Source organism: Balaenoptera ricei, chromosome 1, assembly GCF_028023285.1.
Source record: "Balaenoptera ricei isolate mBalRic1 chromosome 1, mBalRic1.hap2, whole genome shotgun sequence".
NCBI lineage: Eukaryota > Metazoa > Chordata > Mammalia > Artiodactyla > Balaenopteridae > Balaenoptera > Balaenoptera ricei.
In genome coordinates this window covers 96,174,380-96,193,097 of record NC_082639.1, presented here as the reverse complement: position 1 = coordinate 96,193,097, position 18,718 = coordinate 96,174,380, and the positions used below count along the sequence as shown (strand labels likewise).

The window sequence follows — 18,718 nt, the reverse complement described above, 5'->3', positions numbered from 1 at the left end:
ACAATTTGGAATGAGATTTTCTTTTTTTTTATGAAGTCAAGGACTATAAAAGAATCAAATTCATGATCTTGGCCTCGCTGGCAATCAATTACAAATCAGTAAGAGAGAACTGGGTAATTCAGAAGTAGTTTACATTAGACTTTGGAATATACTATGAACTTCCCCCATTAGAGCTGCCAGCATATGACTGGTTGAGATGATTTAAAGAATCAATCTATTGGAGCCTCAAAAATGGCCACATGGACCCAGCAATCCCACTACTGGGCACATACCCTGAGAAAACCATAATTAAGAAAGAGACATGTACCACAATATTCATTGCAGCGCTATTTACAATAGCCAGGACATGGAAGCAACTTAAGTGTCCATCGACAGATGAATGGATAAAGATGTGGCACATAAACATAATGGAATATTACTCAGCCATAAAAAGAAACGAAATTGAGTTATTTGTAGTGAGGTGGATGGACCTAGAGTCTGTCATACAGAGTGAAGTAAGTCAGAAAGAGAAAAATACCGTATGCTAACGCATATATATGGAATCTAAAAAAAAAATGGCACTGATGAACCTAGTTGCAGGGCAGGAATAAAGAGGTAGGCATAGAGAATGGACTTGATGACATGGGGTGGGAGGGCAAAGCTGGGGCAAAGTGAGAGTAGCATCGACACATCTACTACCTAATGTAAAATAGTTGGCTGGTGGGAAGCAGCAGCATAGCACAGGGAGATCGGCTCGGTGCTTTGCGATGACCTAGAGGGGTGGGCTAGGGAGGATGGGAGGGAGGCTCAAGAGGGAGGGGATGTGGGGACATGTGTATGCATATGGCAGATTTGTTTTGTTGTGCAACAGCAACTAACAGTATTGTGAAGCAATTATACTCCAATATCTATTAAAAGGAATGGCCATATGAAGTAGATATTGTTACTTCTCATATCATACTTAACAGATGAAGAATGTAAGGCTGTGTGACCATGGACTCAGAAAATTAAGCTGTTGAGACTTGAACTCAGATTTTTCTGGTTTTAAATCATCAACTCTTGATTTTACAATGCCAGGCATGAGAAGCCTAGATACCTACTGAGTAATAGGGAAATCTCACTGAGATTTGAAATGTACTATCCACAACATGGCTAATCCACGTGTGAATAATGCAGAATTGATTGTGTATTGTCTTCATTAACATTTGTAAGAAGTTGTACTCTATGATTTCAAATTCTGATTATTTGAATAGGCTGAATTCATATTAAATTTATACCAAATTTCCAGCAAAAAACATGTGCTTATATACATTTGGAAACTGCAATGATGGGAAACATTTGGGAAAACAGAATTTTGCTCTGGACACACACACACACACATAAGGTAGGGAACTAAAGTTATATTGTCACCAATGTTCTGGAGACTGTCGTAGTGATTTTAACCCTGTTATTAAATATAACGTGATCATGAGATTAGTTTCCCTCGTGTTCACCTCTTATCAAATCCTAATAGAAAATGCCATTGAAAAATCCTATCTCAACTAATATTTGTTCAGATTTAACAAATTTGAGTACCTATGTACTATATGCCAAGTAATGTATTAGGCATTGGGGATAGAGCTGTGGTCTAGGTATGGTCTGTGCTCCCATGAAGCTTCTAGTGGGGAGAACTAGACAATAAATACCCCATTTAACTCAATGTAGATTAATGCAGAAATGGACTAAACATGCTGCTTTAGGGCAAGGTGAAGTTGTGTCTCTGAATCATGTGTATTATGTAGGGAAAAAACATATACCAAGGAATAAATTAGCTCTTAGCTTCAGCTTACACTGTACCGGTGAAACAAAAAATTTCATACCTTCTATAATTCCAATTATAGAATTCTTGAAAGAGATGGACTTTGGTTTTGTGTAGAGTTTTAAAATTTCCTACGAAGTTTCTTTTTGTGTCCGTTTAAATAGAATCAGAAAAATAATCTTATTAGCAAAAGCAATGGTTTTGTGATATGTAACTGCTTTCAATTCATCTTTCTGCCACAGAATTTATCTTGGAGAAACGTATGGTTTTTAGTATTAAGATAAATTTACATATTTTAGTTCTGCAAGTAAGGTAAGATCTTAGGTGTGGTATTTCACAAAGGAGATCTGACAGTGCAACTTTTGTATTTGGTGCCAGTGTCATCGACAAAACTGAAATACTAAAATAATTCATTCACTCAAACATTTTCTCAGCTCCATATGCAAGGTACCATGTCCCCAGAAGCTGATACAGTTTGAAGAAGGAAACATATTCTGTAAACATACAATGATAACTAAAAGCAATATATTAAAAAGTGAAGGTACTGGTAATTGCAACAATTTAAGAGTTTAAAAGTGTATTTAGTAATTTCTCCAGGAGATGGCACTGTTGAGTTGGCTTTTTTCTTTTCGGACAGTAAGACAATAGACCATTCATCTTTGTGTCACCCAAACAAAGAAATATTCCTGTATAGCCCCTCTTCTCTCCCCGGCTAATCACATGCTACTGGAACTGACTGTCTTGTGATCTACTCCACAGTTGGCACAGATTAAAAAATAATCTATTAAAAAAATTATCTGACACACTGTAGTTAATGGAAAGGAACAAATTGTTCACCAGTTTTCATGGAGCTTTATCTTGTCAGTTCAGTAGCTGAGAACTTGGAATACTATTTTAGTGATTTTACCATCCTGCTCAGATGCCATTCAAAAATATTTTTCACTTGTCATGTCTTACTATGGTTGTTCTGGCAAAATGTAAATTTGTAAATGTAAAAAATGTAAATTTTTGTTTGCAAATTAATGTGACTAGAGGATTTTAATGTAAACCTTGGGTTCCGTGCACTGCACCATTCATTTTCCTCTACAATAAATATATTCTCATTCGGGTTTACCTGCAGTTAATAGTTAAAAGTAATTTTTAATTGCTTTCTTCATTTGGGTGTAACCTGTTGTATACTTTGTGTCTTTCTATTTGTTCCCTTTTCTTCTGAACAACTAGCATTCTGAAGAGATGGAGTCAGTAAAGAGAACATCCAGAACTGGTTTTACCTGCACTGCATGTTCCAGAATAAAGTTATGGGTGTAGTTTCTGCGATAAAGGGAACAGCATAGGGGTTTTGTTTTATTTATTGGAGGCGGGATGTTAATTTAGGGGGTATTATATATTGAAAACCAAACTTGTGCAGTGCGCTCACTGCAGGGTTAAGGCACCCTGATAAATATGCATCTATGCAATGAGCATGTCTAAAGTCGGCACTGAGCCGACTTTATAAAAGGGGGGCAATTCTCTTGCCCCCTTTTACCTGCCCCTAATGCCTAAGCTACTTTCTAACTCCAGGAAAATCAATCAGCAACTCCTTCTTTGGCTTAACCCCCTGCATAAGAGGAAGGTGAGTGAGGAAAGACTTTTCCCCAGGCTTGCGTGAGTCACGGATGTTCTGATGTCTGCCTCCGTGAGGCTTAGCCCACACAGTTCTCCTTCACCTTGTGTCAACAAGGCGGCTGCTTCAGCAGACAATGGGCGCTGCAGCGTGCGGGGGTTAAAAACCAGAAGCACCGGTTCATGACGGAGCCCCCTTTCCCCAGCTGAGCAAGCTCAGGGATTCCCCGAGGAGATTTTCCAGGCGCTGCCACAACCCAAGGAATTTTAGGGGCGTCTCTGGGGGAGAAGAGGGGACCAACCCAGCCCCAACTTGAGGGTGCCAGAGGGAGCAACGAGGAGTCGGGGCGCCATGGAGCGGGGGCGTTCTTGTGAAGGAGGGAAGCTCCTACGCTAACTCTAGAAGCCCGGCCTCGGATACGCCGGCGAGGGGGGGATGACCTCAGCCGTCTCTGCCACGTTCCAGCCAATCAGTCCCGCATCTTGGCATCCTAATCCAGGACCCCCGAAGCCGGAGGCGACGCGAGCCAATGAGCAGTGGGCCGGGGAAGAAGGACAGGCGGCCAGCCTATGGGGGCGGAGAGGCCCGGCTGCGCGTATCCAAGGAGCGCCGGGCTCGGGCTCGGGGGTGTGGCGCGGCGCCGGCGGGGGTGGGCGGGCGCGCAGGGCGGCAGGTGTCGGGAGCGTAGGCATTCGGCGGCGATGGAGCGGCCCCGGGGAGCTGCTGGCGACCTCTCGCGCTGGCCCCACGGCCTCAGCCTCCTCCTCCTCCTCCAGCTGCTGCCGCCGGCGACCCTCGGCCAGGACCGGCTGGACGCGCCGCCACCGCCTGCTGCGCCGCTGTCGCGCTGGTCCGGCCCCGTCGGGGTGAGCTGGGGGCTGCGCGCGGCCGCGCCCGGGGGCCCGGCTCCCCGCGGCGGCCGTTGGCGCCGCAGCGCGCTCGACGAGGATGAGGACTGCGGCGGAGTCCGGGACTTCGTCGGCAGGCTGGCCAACAACACGCACCAGGTGAGCGGGCGCCGGGCTCGGGCACCGCCCGGACTACGAGGTGCCACCCGCGGGCCCCTGGCGGCCGGCCCGCGCACCCGGCTCCTCTTTCTCTGCCCGCGCGCCTCGCGTCCCAGCGGAGGAGACCCCGGCCGCTCGCCCGCCTCGCGGCGCCCGCGCCACCTGGGCCGCGGCCCCGAAACTGCGGCGGGCGGGCGGGCCGAGTCGGGCCGGGAGAGCGGCCCCCGGACGCCGCAGCCCGGGCAGCTGTGTTTCGTCACAGGGGAAGCCGGCTTAGACTTTCACGGCATTCCTTTTTTTTTTTTTTTAAGTTGTCAGAATCTCTCGAGCGTTGTTGTTTTCCGTCTGTATAAATAATTCGGATCCAGCAACGCTATACCCCAACAGGAAGGTGGAGGAGTAATTACCTCTTAAGTGGTTGGAGAAGTTGGGGCTAAGCAGAAGCAAACGTGTGTCCTCGCGGGGTCAGTACTTTCAGGGTGGGTAGGCGGGTGTTCAGAAATCCCAAAGCAATGATTAGGTTCCTGTGTGTGTTTTAATAGTTAAAGGAACAAGCTTGGCAATGGGGTGACAGCGTATATGTGATCTCTCTTACGCCTTCAACTTGACCTTCTATCATGGCATTGGACTCTGACCAGGATGTCTAGATCCTGTTGTAACAAGGTTTGCAACGGTTAAGAAACACATTGCAGATACTCTGCTTTGAGCTAGGTCCTAGTCGGACACTTTAAAAATTGTGGCAGTTCTGTTTCTGGGGACAAGCAACCCAACCTCTGCACACTACTGTGTTGACAAAGCCAGTTGTTGGCAACGTCCTGGCTACTTGCTCTAGATCAGCTCGGACATCTTCCTCGTGTTTTTTCTAGAACTACCAGTTTAATTGTTGCATAATGTATTTTCAATTTAATGCATTTTCTCTCTTATATCTCTTCCTCATTCAAAGAGAGTTGCACATGGGAACAGAGGTGAGTGGCTAACTGCCCTTGTCTTCGTTGAACCACATTCTGTATCAGCCGAATCTCAGTCTCCCCTTGATCTTTCTCCCTCTGCCTGGACTCTACTTGTTACCTGTGCAGAATTCTCTGATCTGGGGACCCCGGGCAATTGCAGTCAAAGCATAAGCAGTCAGGGAGAACTCTTGCTAAACGCAGTCCAAGCAGCAGCTGCATAAAGGTGGCCAAGCTAGTGCTGACGTGTGGGACGGGTTGGGTGCAGATAGGGCAGAATGAGAACTGGGAAGTCTTCCTGTTCGATGAGGGGGAAAAAATGTGTAGACTTCCATCTCACAGTGGAGAGTTGAGAAAGGCTTTACAACACCAGTGCCTAATTTATAACGGGAGCACTTCCTTCCTTGAGCCAGCCAGACACAGCATTCTTACTCCACATTTGGATTCTTCTCTTGCTGATTGATCTACCTTTAGGACCTGGGGCTACTCCTGGATTTATTCCTTTAGTCAGAATCTTCCCTGGTTGGTTTGAATTTATATGTCATTTGTAATATATTGATTTCTAAAGCAATGGTTGAAAAAACTGGCTCAGGGGGTTCTTAGGCCAGATCTACTCAAGAGCAGATCTGAAACCTCATTCTGTGAAGTCCACATGTTAATAAAAAAATCTTCCCTCTTCTTCTTTCATTTTATTTATTGTTTCCACTGATTTTTTTAAACTTATTTTTTTGTCTTCTTTCATTGACCTCATTTAAAAGAACTGTTTTTGCATTTCTTAATCATCCATGGTTTCTTCAGAGATCCCATCCTTTTTGTAGCATGTGTATGTGGTAAAAGTGGAACCACTGTTAATAATCTTCACCTTAGAAATGGTTGACTAAAGCAGTTCTTAGTGGTGCACCCCCTTAACCAAGAACTGTTATCTAGTTGTCTGTTCTGCTTTTCAATTCTGTATTTTTAGAAGTCATAATAAATCATCCTGAACTCTGCTGAAGAGATCTGGTGTTGGGGGAGCCTTTATAAACAGTGTGAAATAAAAGTATAAGCATAACAGAACAACTTTTTATTAGAAATATTGTATATTTTTGTACAGCTGGGAAAGTGCCATTTAGAGTAGTTTTTCATAAGATGACAGGATTCAATTCCCAAGAAAAATGAAAAGTTCATTGTTCTCTTATTTGTTATAACTTGCTGTTCATGTCAAGCCACATTGCTTCTTGTAGTCAGTGAACATGAATGTCCTCCAAAAGTCCAAGATGTGCTAGATACTGGGGGTGACAAGATACAAAGAAGAGATAATTCAGACTGGAGAATGAAAAGCCTTAGAAAGTTTTAGCAAATCTCCTAGACCTGTTTCTATGGCTTATTTGGCTTTGTGAGAATATGTTGGTGTTTAACTAATCTTCTTAAGAAAGCAAAGTAGAACTAAAGCATGATAGTGCTTTTATAGTCTTCTGGTTTTAGGAGACCTGTGCCCTAATGACCTATATAACTCAGTCTCTTCACTCATGAAATCCAGCAAGTATGTGTGTGTGCGTATTTATAAATGATTTTTTCTTAGACTAATGAATAACCTTCCTTTTGCCTTTAACCCCAAACTCTTTTCATGCCACACGTTTAACTGATTCTTTCCTTTAAGTGCTTGGAATGTTCATGACATGTATAACCTTTGTGCATGAGAGAAGTTGAGCAAGCCTAGATTTTATTAATGTTGGTTGCTAAGTTGGATTGCTTCCAAACATTCCTCCTATAAGCACCCCTTTGAGGTTAGGCATGAAGCTCTGTCTTAAAGAAACAGATGAAATGCCTTGGTCAGAGTTATGGTGGTGGCTGACATAATTCCCTTACTTCTCATTCCTGAGTTCAGACTATTTGACAATTTCCTTAAAACTTTTAAAATTTACGATTAGTAAAGCCAGGAATGTTGTTCATACTCTGTGCTCCTTCTGTTCCTGTCATTAACTACTTCTTTACACATAACTTCCCAACTTCTACCCCAACATCAAAACATCTGGTTTCTTATATAAACAGGCCCTGTAGTGAGGTTGTATGGGGTGTCAGCTCTGAGAAGAATGCGTGTATTTGTTTGCTGGTGCTGGCAGGGCTGAGTCCAGGCTGACAGGACTGAATGTGCCTGTTGGAGGCTTCAGGGAGCTGCCGCACTTAGCCCGTTGTGGATCTTTGTCACACCCGGAAATCTGAAGGTCAGTGCATTTAACTGCCCCGGAACTTTCTAACTGCCTCATTTATCCCAGTACCCAGCCTCTCTTCATACTGCCTTCCCCGACACTCCCACCGTCACCCTCTAGTTAATCTTTCTTGAGTCCTGTTTCATCCGTTCGTTTTGGGGCCAAGGAATAGGAATTCTCTAGGATGTCCCTCCTGGTCCTGGTTGAGCAGGATGAGCAAAATCCTCCTGAGGACTCTGTGCCCATTACAGTATATTCTTCAGACTTTTAACCCTTACGGGATGTTAAAATGAATTCTGTATTGGGGATTTCAGTTAGAAGTATCAGCAAAGTTGATGAAGTATATTTATCTGGGGAAAGGTTAGTTGTCATCTGAGGTTTGGTTGAGGTGAGGGTAGAGAGCTAGCCAGGTAGGACAAGTGGCTGAAAGGGAATGCAGGGTAACAATTAGGTAAATTCTCTGCTGACTCAAATTTTTGGTTCTGCGCATAGTGATTTTTAATTAGAAAATTAAAAATCACTATGATGAGTCTCCTGTTCTGGTCAATTTCTAATGACTATTTTCTTTCTGTAATGATAATAATAATAGGCTCCTCATCCTGCTGTTTTGATCTGATATTTTATGTTAGGTTCACATAGGCTATAAACAGCTTCTTTTGCACTCTGCCAATTTCAAATCAACTCTTGCCAATAAACATTGGGTTCTCAGTGGGTGACTGCAGAAACCATGCCCCCCAACTTTGTCCTAGTTGGTCTGTTACTCATGTGGTCCTCACAGAAAGGGCAGTGCTTGAGGGCAGTGGTCAGATCAGGAGAGTCACATTTCCTCTTCTTCCTCCCTTCCTACCCCTCAAGCTGTCTTTACAGAAAGTGAACTGTGCTTTGAGACTGGAGAAATGAAGTGCAGATGTTTTATATGATTAGACGCTAATGTTAAGGTAGACCAGATATCAAATTTGACATGTAATTAAAAATGCAGCTTTTCTAGCAGAGGGCTGTGTGGCAATGGCTCCAAAAAAAGATACTGCATTTGTAAATTTCTAAAAAATTTTCAGTTACCTTTTTATCTTTTTCTAACCAGTGTTTCTGTTGCATCTTGTACTCTTCTATTTAAACGCTTGGTGAAAACTTGTTCTTCCCACTGTCTACGTGGCCTCACTGATCTGTATGTAGGTGGTTTTGAGGAGTAATGGGGCTTGAGGAACAAACTGGTCAATTTCAGTCTGTTCTAGGCAGGGTTTTTTTTTTACTGACACTGTAATGGTGATTGCAGTCAAAGTTGGGTTAGTAATATGTGGCTTTGAACTAGCTGAGTTGAATGAATCTTCATGATAGACGCTTCATACCTTTAGAGGTTGTTAGGTGAATGCTGGGCATGTGTTTTTTGTTGTTTTGTTTGTTTTTGTTTTTTAAGATTGGGGCTATTTTTTCCTTCTCTGTCCTCAACCCCAGTCTCAGGAAACCACAGCAAAAACAAAATCTTCCATTCAGAGCCTGTGGTATTTTCCTGAGAAAGTTTTCTGTGAATGTAATTTATTTTCTGTTTTGCATTTCAGTATCTGGCCCTCAACTCCTCATCTACAGCCTGAGAAGTTTTGGACTAGATTTAAAATGTCTAAAAAACTCTGTGATTAATATGGAAGAAGAGGAGGCCAAAGGTTGTGATCACAAACGTTTACTGGTTGATTCCAAGTTTAGAAGCAAATTGTGGCTGTTCCGCTTCCCAGTTGAACTTGAACGTAGCCTGAATTTCACATCTGGGGGTAATTTGTTACCACCTCCAGAGCTTGCTTCAGTGAAATATGAGTGTTCCTAAAGATAACAGGAGTATTTCTTTTTTCATATAATTGTGAAAGACATTTGACTTTTATTTTTTGGGAAATACTTTATTGTTCCTTGTTGGCTGAAAAAAATCTAATGCAAATCAAAGCTACTAGCTTGGATATTCCAAAAGAAAACCAAATAGATATCTAGCAGTAAATTTGTTTTTTCTTTTCCTTCCCTACAGTACTCTGCCAAAACTGGGGCTTTTTTTTTTCTTTTTGTCTTGGCTGCCTGTGTACTTGAAAATAGATGGTCAGCTTTCCATTAATATACTCAGCCCTATGCTAGTTAGAAACTTACATGTGATTAATTGGCTTGATTTATTTTCATTAGAAGAAAATGTATGGTTTTTTCCTTCTAGGGCTTATGAGTAGTATCCCTCTTATGTTTGCTTTTGTTAAGAGTTTTGCTGTTTTTTTTCCTGTATGTTCTAAAAAACTAAGTTCTAATATTGTAGTTGAGCCTGTTTGCAAATCTGGTTCAACAGTAAGATCACCATGAAGTACCAAGAGAAATTGAACTGGGAAGGAAATTTTTAACTGTACTTTAGTACTTCCCAGACAAGATAGTTCAGATCAAATGTTTATCTGGTACCTGCTCTTTGTCAAAGAGATTCACATCATAAATATGCTATATGCAAAATTCAAAAAAGACATCTTAATACTCAGATTTGAATCCTGGCTCTGCTGCTTCATAGTTGTATGGTATGATCACAGACAATCACTTAACTTCTCTGACCTTTATTTATTTATTTTTTTTAAACTGGAGAATCAGTTTTAGGATTATTTGGAGAGTCAAATGAGAAGTTTTATCAAAATGTTTTGTTAAATGTATCATGTAGAAATCTTTCACTTAAACACTTCTGGAGTTCTGGCCTGTGCGTAAGAAAGGTTAAACATTAAAAACATCCGCATTGATGTCATCTTAAGGATTTAGCTGTTCAGAGACGGCCTGCTGAGAGTTTGGAAGAATTTTTGAAGAAGGCATGACCACTGCAGTGCAGTGGTCTGGGAAAGCCTCATGGATGAAGAGAGAATCAAGGTGTGGAGGGAATTCTTAGGGAGACCTGTAAAGGCATGGAGGTAGGGAAGTCCAAGACATGCTCAGGGGATGATCAGTGGGGACTTTCTGTTGGGGAGAAGTAGTTGATGAGGAGTATGAAAGACTAAGGTTTCCAGGAAAACATAGAAGTAAAAAAAGATAGCTCTTTGTGGGGGATGGAAAAAGAGGGGAGGTATGGGGAAGGAGTCTGCCATTAGGACTTACTGGGGAAAATGTTTTAACAGGTAGTGGTTGACATGAGGCTAGAGCTGGATAAACCAGAGGTGGAAATGGGGAGCCAAGAAGAGTTATCCTTTTGGAGATTGACCATTACTGTGGTCTTGGAAGAGTTATGTCCAACAGGAGAGAAGAATAGAGGGCAGGGCCGACCATCTTTTATACTTGAAGTGCTCAAGGTTCCAAGAAACAATCCAGGACTCCTGGACCTTATTGAAGGAGGTTGTGAGCCCAGGCGTGAGGAACCCAGAAGCTGTAAGACAGTGAAGCCCGTGAACAGATTTTTCTGAACATTTGTGAACAAGGGTAAGATTGAATTCTTGCTGATAATGTGCTTAAGAGTTTGAATCATAGATTGTTAAGTTGATTAACTGGTCAGATCTCTTACCAACAAGGCTAAATGACTTGCTTACAGGCCAAGAGCTGGGCGTAGAACATTTATGTCCCAACATGGTGCTGCATTTGGAAGTGTTTCATAGAGATATTTTAAGTCAATGCATTTGCTTTAGGGATAAGGCAAGGTTATAGACCCCAGTTGTAAGTCATGTAGTTGTGAATTCCTCTCTGCCCCTTGAGGTCATAGTTCCCTCAACAGAGCTCAATTAGGCTTTCTAAGCCTCAGCTCCCCATCATGTAAAATGAAGTATTATCATAAGGCTTCGAAGAGAAAATGTTTTGAAAACCTTGAATCCTACCACATATGTAGGATTTATGCCATTTCTTAATAAGCCTGTTGATATATTACTGTGTCCATAGAGTCCAATTGTCAGCCAAATGATCCTGATAAATACCAACTCCAGAGGAACATGTGCATAAAAGGAGACAGATGAGGCATAAATGTATTCGGTTTTATCACTTGGCAGGGATGGGTGACAGGCTTGGGCGGAGGTGGCAAGAATGAGAGTGAGTCAAGATTGGCAGAAATGTAAGAAGCATATGTGTTCTTTTTTTTTTTTTAACCTTCATGATTACATCAAAATTTTAACTGGTTAATATGAGTGATACTAACAAGTGGTATTAATTGGAGTTCTTTGAGGTCGTGGTTAGGAAGGAATGTGATCTCAGGTTAGACCTGGATTCAAACTTCAGTGGTAACCAGGGACAGATGACTCTTAGTGAACCTTAGTTTTTTCATCTATAAAATGGATATACTAATACGTACCTCTTAGGGTCCTTGTGAAGATTAAATGAGACAGTGTAGAATTTGGTGTGTATTCATCCTTTATTGGATGTTTTTTGTAATGATTATCTACACAAAGCTTCTAATGCATTACCAGTTAGATGCTCAGATATTTGTGTATGCCCTTAAATTTTTTTTTCCATAGCTGAAATATTCCGGGAGAATTAGTATGGGTATTCACAGGAACCAAATCTGTATTAAGAATTATGTTCTAGTTATGTCCTTGGACTTGGAGTTAAAAAAAAAATTGGGTATGGTGAGGGAGAGACCATCTATTCAAAGTGTCTTTCTTGAAGCTATGGGAGATGGAGGAGAAAATAACCCCACCATCATCAGATACCTGGTCATCTGGTTATAATAGTTTCAAGTATATATAGTTATTTACTTATAGTGTTAAAGAGCTTACAATTAAAAAAAATAAGGCTACTTATAATTCAATAACTATGTCTCTTCTCATTCATTAAGCTTTAAATATGCCGTTTTAAGTTGACAGCTCTAAAATAGCACTTTGCCTCTTTCACCCTGATTCATTAACTGAGCAATCACTATTAGCTTTGTACTCTATTGACCTCTGTAACGTTTTAAGAGATATTAGTGAGATGTGATAGGTACTCCTCAAGAACTTAGCTTGGGAGCATGGCAGACCAGAATGTTAATGGAATTATTTTTTATAATGCGCGTGTATCTTTAAGGTAGTATATCAACACTTCCTGGCCTACATTAACTCTGCTCTAGTTGAAGTTACCTTCTCACCAGTCCCTTTAGCTTGCCATGTGCTCTGTTGCTTCTCCATTTTTGTTTTCATGGCATTCCTGCTGTCTGAATGCCTTTCTAGCTCTGCTTGTTTTTTTTCTGTTCTCTCCTACAACATTTAACAATGCCATGTAATCCAGCACTTTACTATATTATTCTATTTTGTATTCACCTTCATTTATTCAATTGGTATTCTCCAGATTATAAACACCTTAAAGGTAGTACAAGCATGACCCCTTGACTTCACCCTTTTGCCTCACATAGTGCTGGAGAAAGCGTAGTCGTTAAATGTATAGTCTGGAGTCAGACAGACATGAGCTTGAGTCCTTGCTCTGCCGCTTACCAGCTGTGTAACTTTGGGAGAATTACTTAACCTCTCTGACCCTCCTTCTTCATCTGTAAAGTAGCAGTGGTGCTTTATATATCATGAGTGCTCAGTAAAGGTCAATATTATTATTATTATTATTCAACAGCTTTTTATTGAGCACCTACTATGTGTTGGGCCTTGTACTGGGTCCTGGGAACTGATTTGGAACACAACAGACAAGATCCCTGCCTTTATGGACCAGTAGAGAAAATGGACATTAAACACGTATGTAATTACAAATACAATAAGTACCAAGAAGGAAAAAAGCAACTACAGGAGAATAATTGACAGAGGTCCTTTTAGTCTGGGGCACTAGGAAGGACTTGCTGAGAAATTATTTAAACTGGTACTGGAAGATGAATAGAAATTTTCCTGTAGGAGTGTCCCAGACAGAGAGAAAAGCATGTCCACAGGCCTGGGGCTAGAAAGAGTGTGGTGCACCCAGAGGTCTGGAAGAAGGCCAGTGTGGCTGCAGCAGAGGGAGGCCGGGCTGGTCCCCACACCCAGTGGGGACCGGTGAGCTTTTATGGTCCAGTCAGCTGGCCACTGGCGCATATCCTTTCATCACTTTCTTTTCTTTGAAATGAGACTAAGCTGTAAAAATTAAATGCTAACAGTTTGAAATTTAACTCATTTATTAGGCATGATTAGAAATGAATTATCCCATGAAGATGAGTTTTTCGAAAACTAAGCCTAGGGTAGGCATTTAAGCCTACCCTTTTAAATGCCAAAGTTTCTTGTTTTTGTTTTTTTAATTAATTAATTAATTAATTAATTAATTAATTTATGGCTGTGTTGGGTCTTCGTTTCTGTGCGCGGGCTTTCTCTAGTTGCGGCGAGCGGGAGCTACTCTTCATCGCGGTGCACGGGCTTCTCATTGTTGTGGCTTTTCTTATTGCAGAGCAAAGGCTCTAGACGCGCAGGCTCAGAAGTTGTGCCTCACGGGCTTAGTTGCTCCGCGGCATGTGGGATCTTCCCAGACCAGGGCACAAACCCGTGCCTCCTGCATTGGCAAGCAGACTCTTAACCACTGCGCCACCAGGGAAGCCCAGTTTTTGTTGTTTTTAATGGACATCTTTCTAAAATACGTCTCTGCCTTCTTTGTCAGCAGTATGACCTTGGATCATTAAGGAGATTAAATTATGCTGTACCACGACTCACATTATTTTAAAGTGGTATGGCATTAATGCCCTCAAGGTCTGTTGAGATTTGTGGGGCTATTTTCTCCCATTTTGAATGGCCCAGATTTATAAGCTTAGTGCCATTGTCTGCCTGTTGAAGTTTACTCTTTTTTTCCTGCAGAAATGATAGTCCCCTTGCAATATCCTGTTCCTTCTTGCTGCTGTCCCTGTCTCTAGATACACTGTCCCCCAAATTTAACTTCTGTAAGCTAAGAAATTTTACTTAGCTTAATTTTACTTCTGTAAGATGCTTCTGTAAACTAAGAAAAAGATTACTAATTTTAGGCAATCTAACAGGTTTAGCAGATTGATTTAGAGTGATGGTCTGCAGGTTTCTCTTAGTGGTCAGGTGCGTAGGGTTTTATTGCATGGACAGCGTCATCTGAGGTCTCTCTCCCTTGCTTCCTTTCAGTGAGTACCCAGGTTGTCGAGGTTTCTAGATAATGGAGTTGCTGTTGCCCTTTCCTGTTGACACTAGAGTATTGTGGAGCAAGGGGTTGATTTTTTTTTTTTTTTCCCCAAATAAAGGCAGAGCAGTGGAAAAGCAAACTGAGGTGTGAAATTATTGATGAGTCATAGAATTTTAAAGCTTATAGGGACTAGAAATGTTGTCATTCCAGCTTCCTCGCCTTGGTGGTGAAGTTAGGTTTTACTGCCCAAGTTCACAGAGCTGTTGGCAGAGCCGGAAATGAAATTCACGTTGACCAGGTATTAGCCCAGTGCTCTCCTCTGTATCATCCTGCCTCACAGAAAACTGAATAATTGAATAGGTTTGCAAACTTGTATACTGTTTTATGTTTAGCCTTTTTATTTCTAAGGATAGTCTCTGGGAGGACTGGAACATTTGTGATCTTATTTTTGGCTCATGTTTTATGATCCTAGCAGTGCCTTATTTAACAGAACTGTATTCTGTTAAGATTGTATTCCTGCCCGCAAGAGCTTCACCCAGGTTTTGTCCCAAACCTCTCTTACACCATCACTGTATCCTGTCTATCCCTGTGTTCCCTGTTTGGGGTTTGGAAGCCTAAATCTTAAATTCCCAGCCTTTATGGGATCACCAGTGCCTTGTTATTTCATTTGATTCTTATTCCAGTGAGTGAAGGAGCATAATTCAGTTTTACTCCTGAGGAAGTAGATTCCCAAGAGAGAAAATGATTTGTGCCTACTTTCCCAACCAGTTAGTTACTAGACCAGGCTTTAACACCCTTTTGCAGTTTTATTTTCACAATGACAGGTTGTCTTCTGTAGGTTGAATATCTAGCATGTTTAGTCTTCATATTTAGACTTCTGTTAAGAAGTGTGTTCATAGAGTATAAGCTTCCTGAGCACAGAGTATGTGTTATCACTGCTGTGTCCGCAGTGCCCCAAAGAGGTCCGGCACATGGTAAGCAAGCAGATGTATTTGTTGAAAGAAGGAATGTGTGTGAAGGGTGGCATCATTGAATTCACTCTCTGTTTACTTGCCAGAGAGGTTGCTCCTGACGGCCAGACTGTCGGGTTATCTGCAAGTGGCTTTTAAACTGGGGCCTGCTGTGTGAAACTGATCCAGGCTCAGTTGTGCTGATGTTAATTCTTTCAGTGTTTTACTTTTGATCAGGTGTGTAACTAAAGATAGGCAGAGGTTTCTCATTTACCAAAATTTTTTTCCAAGCTACGGTGACTCTCGGGACCAACTTTAAGTTCTCCCAGCTATAGTAACAGTAGTTTAATTAGACTTCTTGTTTGATTAGATGTGAAGACAAAGTTATTTCCGTAAAGAATGTTGTGTTTTATGGCCTTTCTCTTTTCCAGATGGAACTAGGGATTAGCCAAATGACCACAGAAATGGACATTTTTGTTAATTCATGGTCTCTAAAATGTGTGGACCTCAGGCTTTAAATGGTGGGCATTAAATGTGTGGATGAGTCTTGCATTATCCTCTGTCAAGATGGTTGTATTTCAGAGAAGGTAGTACAAGCTGTCACCTACTTTCTAACGTAATGGGTCCCTGAAAACCAATTTGGTTATAAATGCCAGTCAGTGACTCCCTGCTGCCCAGAGCTTCCCTACCAGAGGTCAGTATATGGATATCAGTGCCACCTGGGACACTAGAAATCACTATTCAACAGATGATGGGGTGGGGAGTAATTCAGTCACTCTGGAAAAACTATAAAGAAGAAACACCACCATAAATTCTGCCACTTAGAGATGGTTGCTGTTAATATTTGGAAGACTATGTTTTTAACCATAAACGCACACACACACAATTTTACATGCTATTCTGTAAACCTGCTTTTTACTCAACATGTTATGAATATCTTTCAATGTCAGTAAATACCTGAAACATTTTCATTAGCACCTGTTATATTGTTTCATTGCATAACATAACGCATTTAACAAAGCTTCAGTTCTTGTCTAGAATATACAGATATAGTAATCTGGGGTTGTTATGTGGATTAAATGATAATGTGTGTAAGATGTTTAACACAGTAGATGGCCTGCAGGATGCAATAAACCTTCAGGTGTATAACATATTTTGTAAAGATGTGTTAAGTATCCCCTGATAATAAATTCCTGAGTGGGATTGCTTGGGTCATGTGGTGTGGACATTTTCAGTTCTGATTCACATCACCAAATAGCTCTCCAGAAAAGTTACAGCAGTTTATATACTCCCACCCACAGTGCACACAGGTGCTCCGGTCTCCACCCCTCACTGGATACATTTTGTCAAGCGCTTCCAACAGGTGGAAAATGTTATCACATTATTTTTCTTTGATTTTCTTTTGATTACTAGTGAGATTGAATAGCTTTTCAAACATTATTGGTCATTTCTGTGTCCTTTTGTGAATTACTTGTTTGTGTCCTTTGCCTATTTTCTTTTCTTTTAAGTTTTATTTATTTTTGGCTGTGTTGGGTCTTAGTTGCTGCGCACGGGGGCTACGCTTCGTTGCAGTGCGCAGACTTCTCATTGCGGTGGCTTCTCATGTTGCGAGCATGGGCTCCAGGTGCCGGCTTCAGTAGTTGCAACACACAGGCTCAGTAGTTGCAGCACGTGGGCCCTAGAGCACGTAGTTGTGACGCATGGGCTCAGTAGTTGTGGCTCGCGGGCTCTAGAGCGCAGGTTCAGTAGTTGTGGCGCATGGGCTTAGTTGCTCTGTGGAATGTGGGATTTTCCCGGACCAGGGCTCAGACCCATGTCCCCTGCATTGGCAGGCGGATTCTTAACCACTGCGCCACCAGGGAAGTCCCTGCCTATTTTCTTTTGAGATCTTTGTCTTTTTCTTATTGATTTGAAAACTCTGTATTAACCCTTTATTGTGTTGCAAATAATTTTTTCCAGTTTTTTTTTAACTTTATGTGCAGTATTTTGCCATTAATTTTTTTTTTTTTGAAATAGTCAAAGTAATTGCTGTATTAAGGGTTCTGGGTTTTGTATCATTTTTTGTAATGGTCTTCTCATTTCTAAGATTATAAAAATACTCATAATTCTAGGATTTTTATGGTTTAACTTTCTGTATTTAAATCTTTGTCATATGTGGAATTTAATGTGGAGTCGGGGGGGTTGGTGGTAAGAAGGGAGTTAGGAATCCAGCTTTTTATTTTTTCCAAATAGCTGGTTTTTCCAAAACTCTTTTACCACAGATTTGAAATGCTTGCTTTATCATACACTAAAAGAAACTTTGTCCAGTCTTGGACTTTGTTTTGTTCCATTGATCTGTCTTATCTATTCCTGTGCCAGTAACTGTGCTAGGGGAGTAATAAACCTCTCACTAGATGGGGCAAGTTTCATGCTCATCTGCTCCTGATAGAATCAAGCTGACATTTGACATAGCTAGTCTTAAAGTTCTTGGTTTCTGAGCTTTCTACAATAGAGTATGATTATGTAATCTGAATTACTGTATTTACTCTGTGGCCCCTCTAGATGCTGGTTTTGGATTGCTAATCACACAAACAGTATATTTACGTGGTTTCCCTTAATTTTGACCTGCTTCTAGATCCTACATTTGACTGACTGCTTAGTGATATTTAGTGGCCAGATCGTGTTCTCTTTGTGCTAAATAATCTACCTCTTAAGCATGCTACATTGGAGCAGCACAACTATTGTTTACCAGAAATAAAGCAGGCTTCAGCTCTCTGCCACCTTCTCCATTTCATTTGTCATGTGTACAGCTAACACATAACATCTTTTTTGTAACAGTGCTTGAAGTAGACACTTTACCTTCTATTGGCTGGACTCCTCAACTCCTAAATGTTTTTATATGTTTAGTATTTTAATATTGTAGGATATTCATTGGAAATATTGTGTTGGAGGTTTGGGGTTTTCTCTTCCTAAAGGGCTTATTGTGCCTTTCAGTTCTTTCTATCCACAGAGCTTTGTCCTCTGCTCTTATTTCTTTTATTCATCTAACTTTGCCTTGATTAGAGCAATTGAACCATAACTTATTCGTTGATTATGTCCAGCTGTATGTACCGTTGGAAACCTTCCGCGTTTTTTTTTGTTTTTACAATTTGTTTTTATTTGTATCACACAGTACAACTGTTCAAAAAACTTTATGCCATTCTGGAAAAGAAAAGGCTCCCTTAAATAGAAGGACCAAAGTGATAATGGGGAGAATAAAATAGATTAATGGAG

At 41.3% G+C, this 18,718-nt stretch overlaps 1 protein-coding gene across 4 annotated transcripts in view; it reads left to right on the top strand.

The window, feature by feature from the left end:
- Nucleotides 1–4,022: 4,022 nt before the first annotated feature.
- The window catches only part of SORT1 (sortilin 1), a 73,436-nt gene continuing 58,740 nt past the window's right edge, over nucleotides 4,023–18,718 (top strand). For 3 of the 4 annotated variants that reach the window (XM_059927247.1, XM_059927230.1, XM_059927239.1), the window contains exon 1: nucleotides 4,023–4,387. In XM_059927247.1, coding sequence (XP_059783230.1) covers nucleotides 4,082–4,387 — 306 coding nt within the window. In that variant the 5' untranslated portion in view covers nucleotides 4,023–4,081. The remainder of the gene's footprint in view (nucleotides 4,388–18,718) is intronic. The other variant, XM_059927222.1, reaches the window with a different exon arrangement.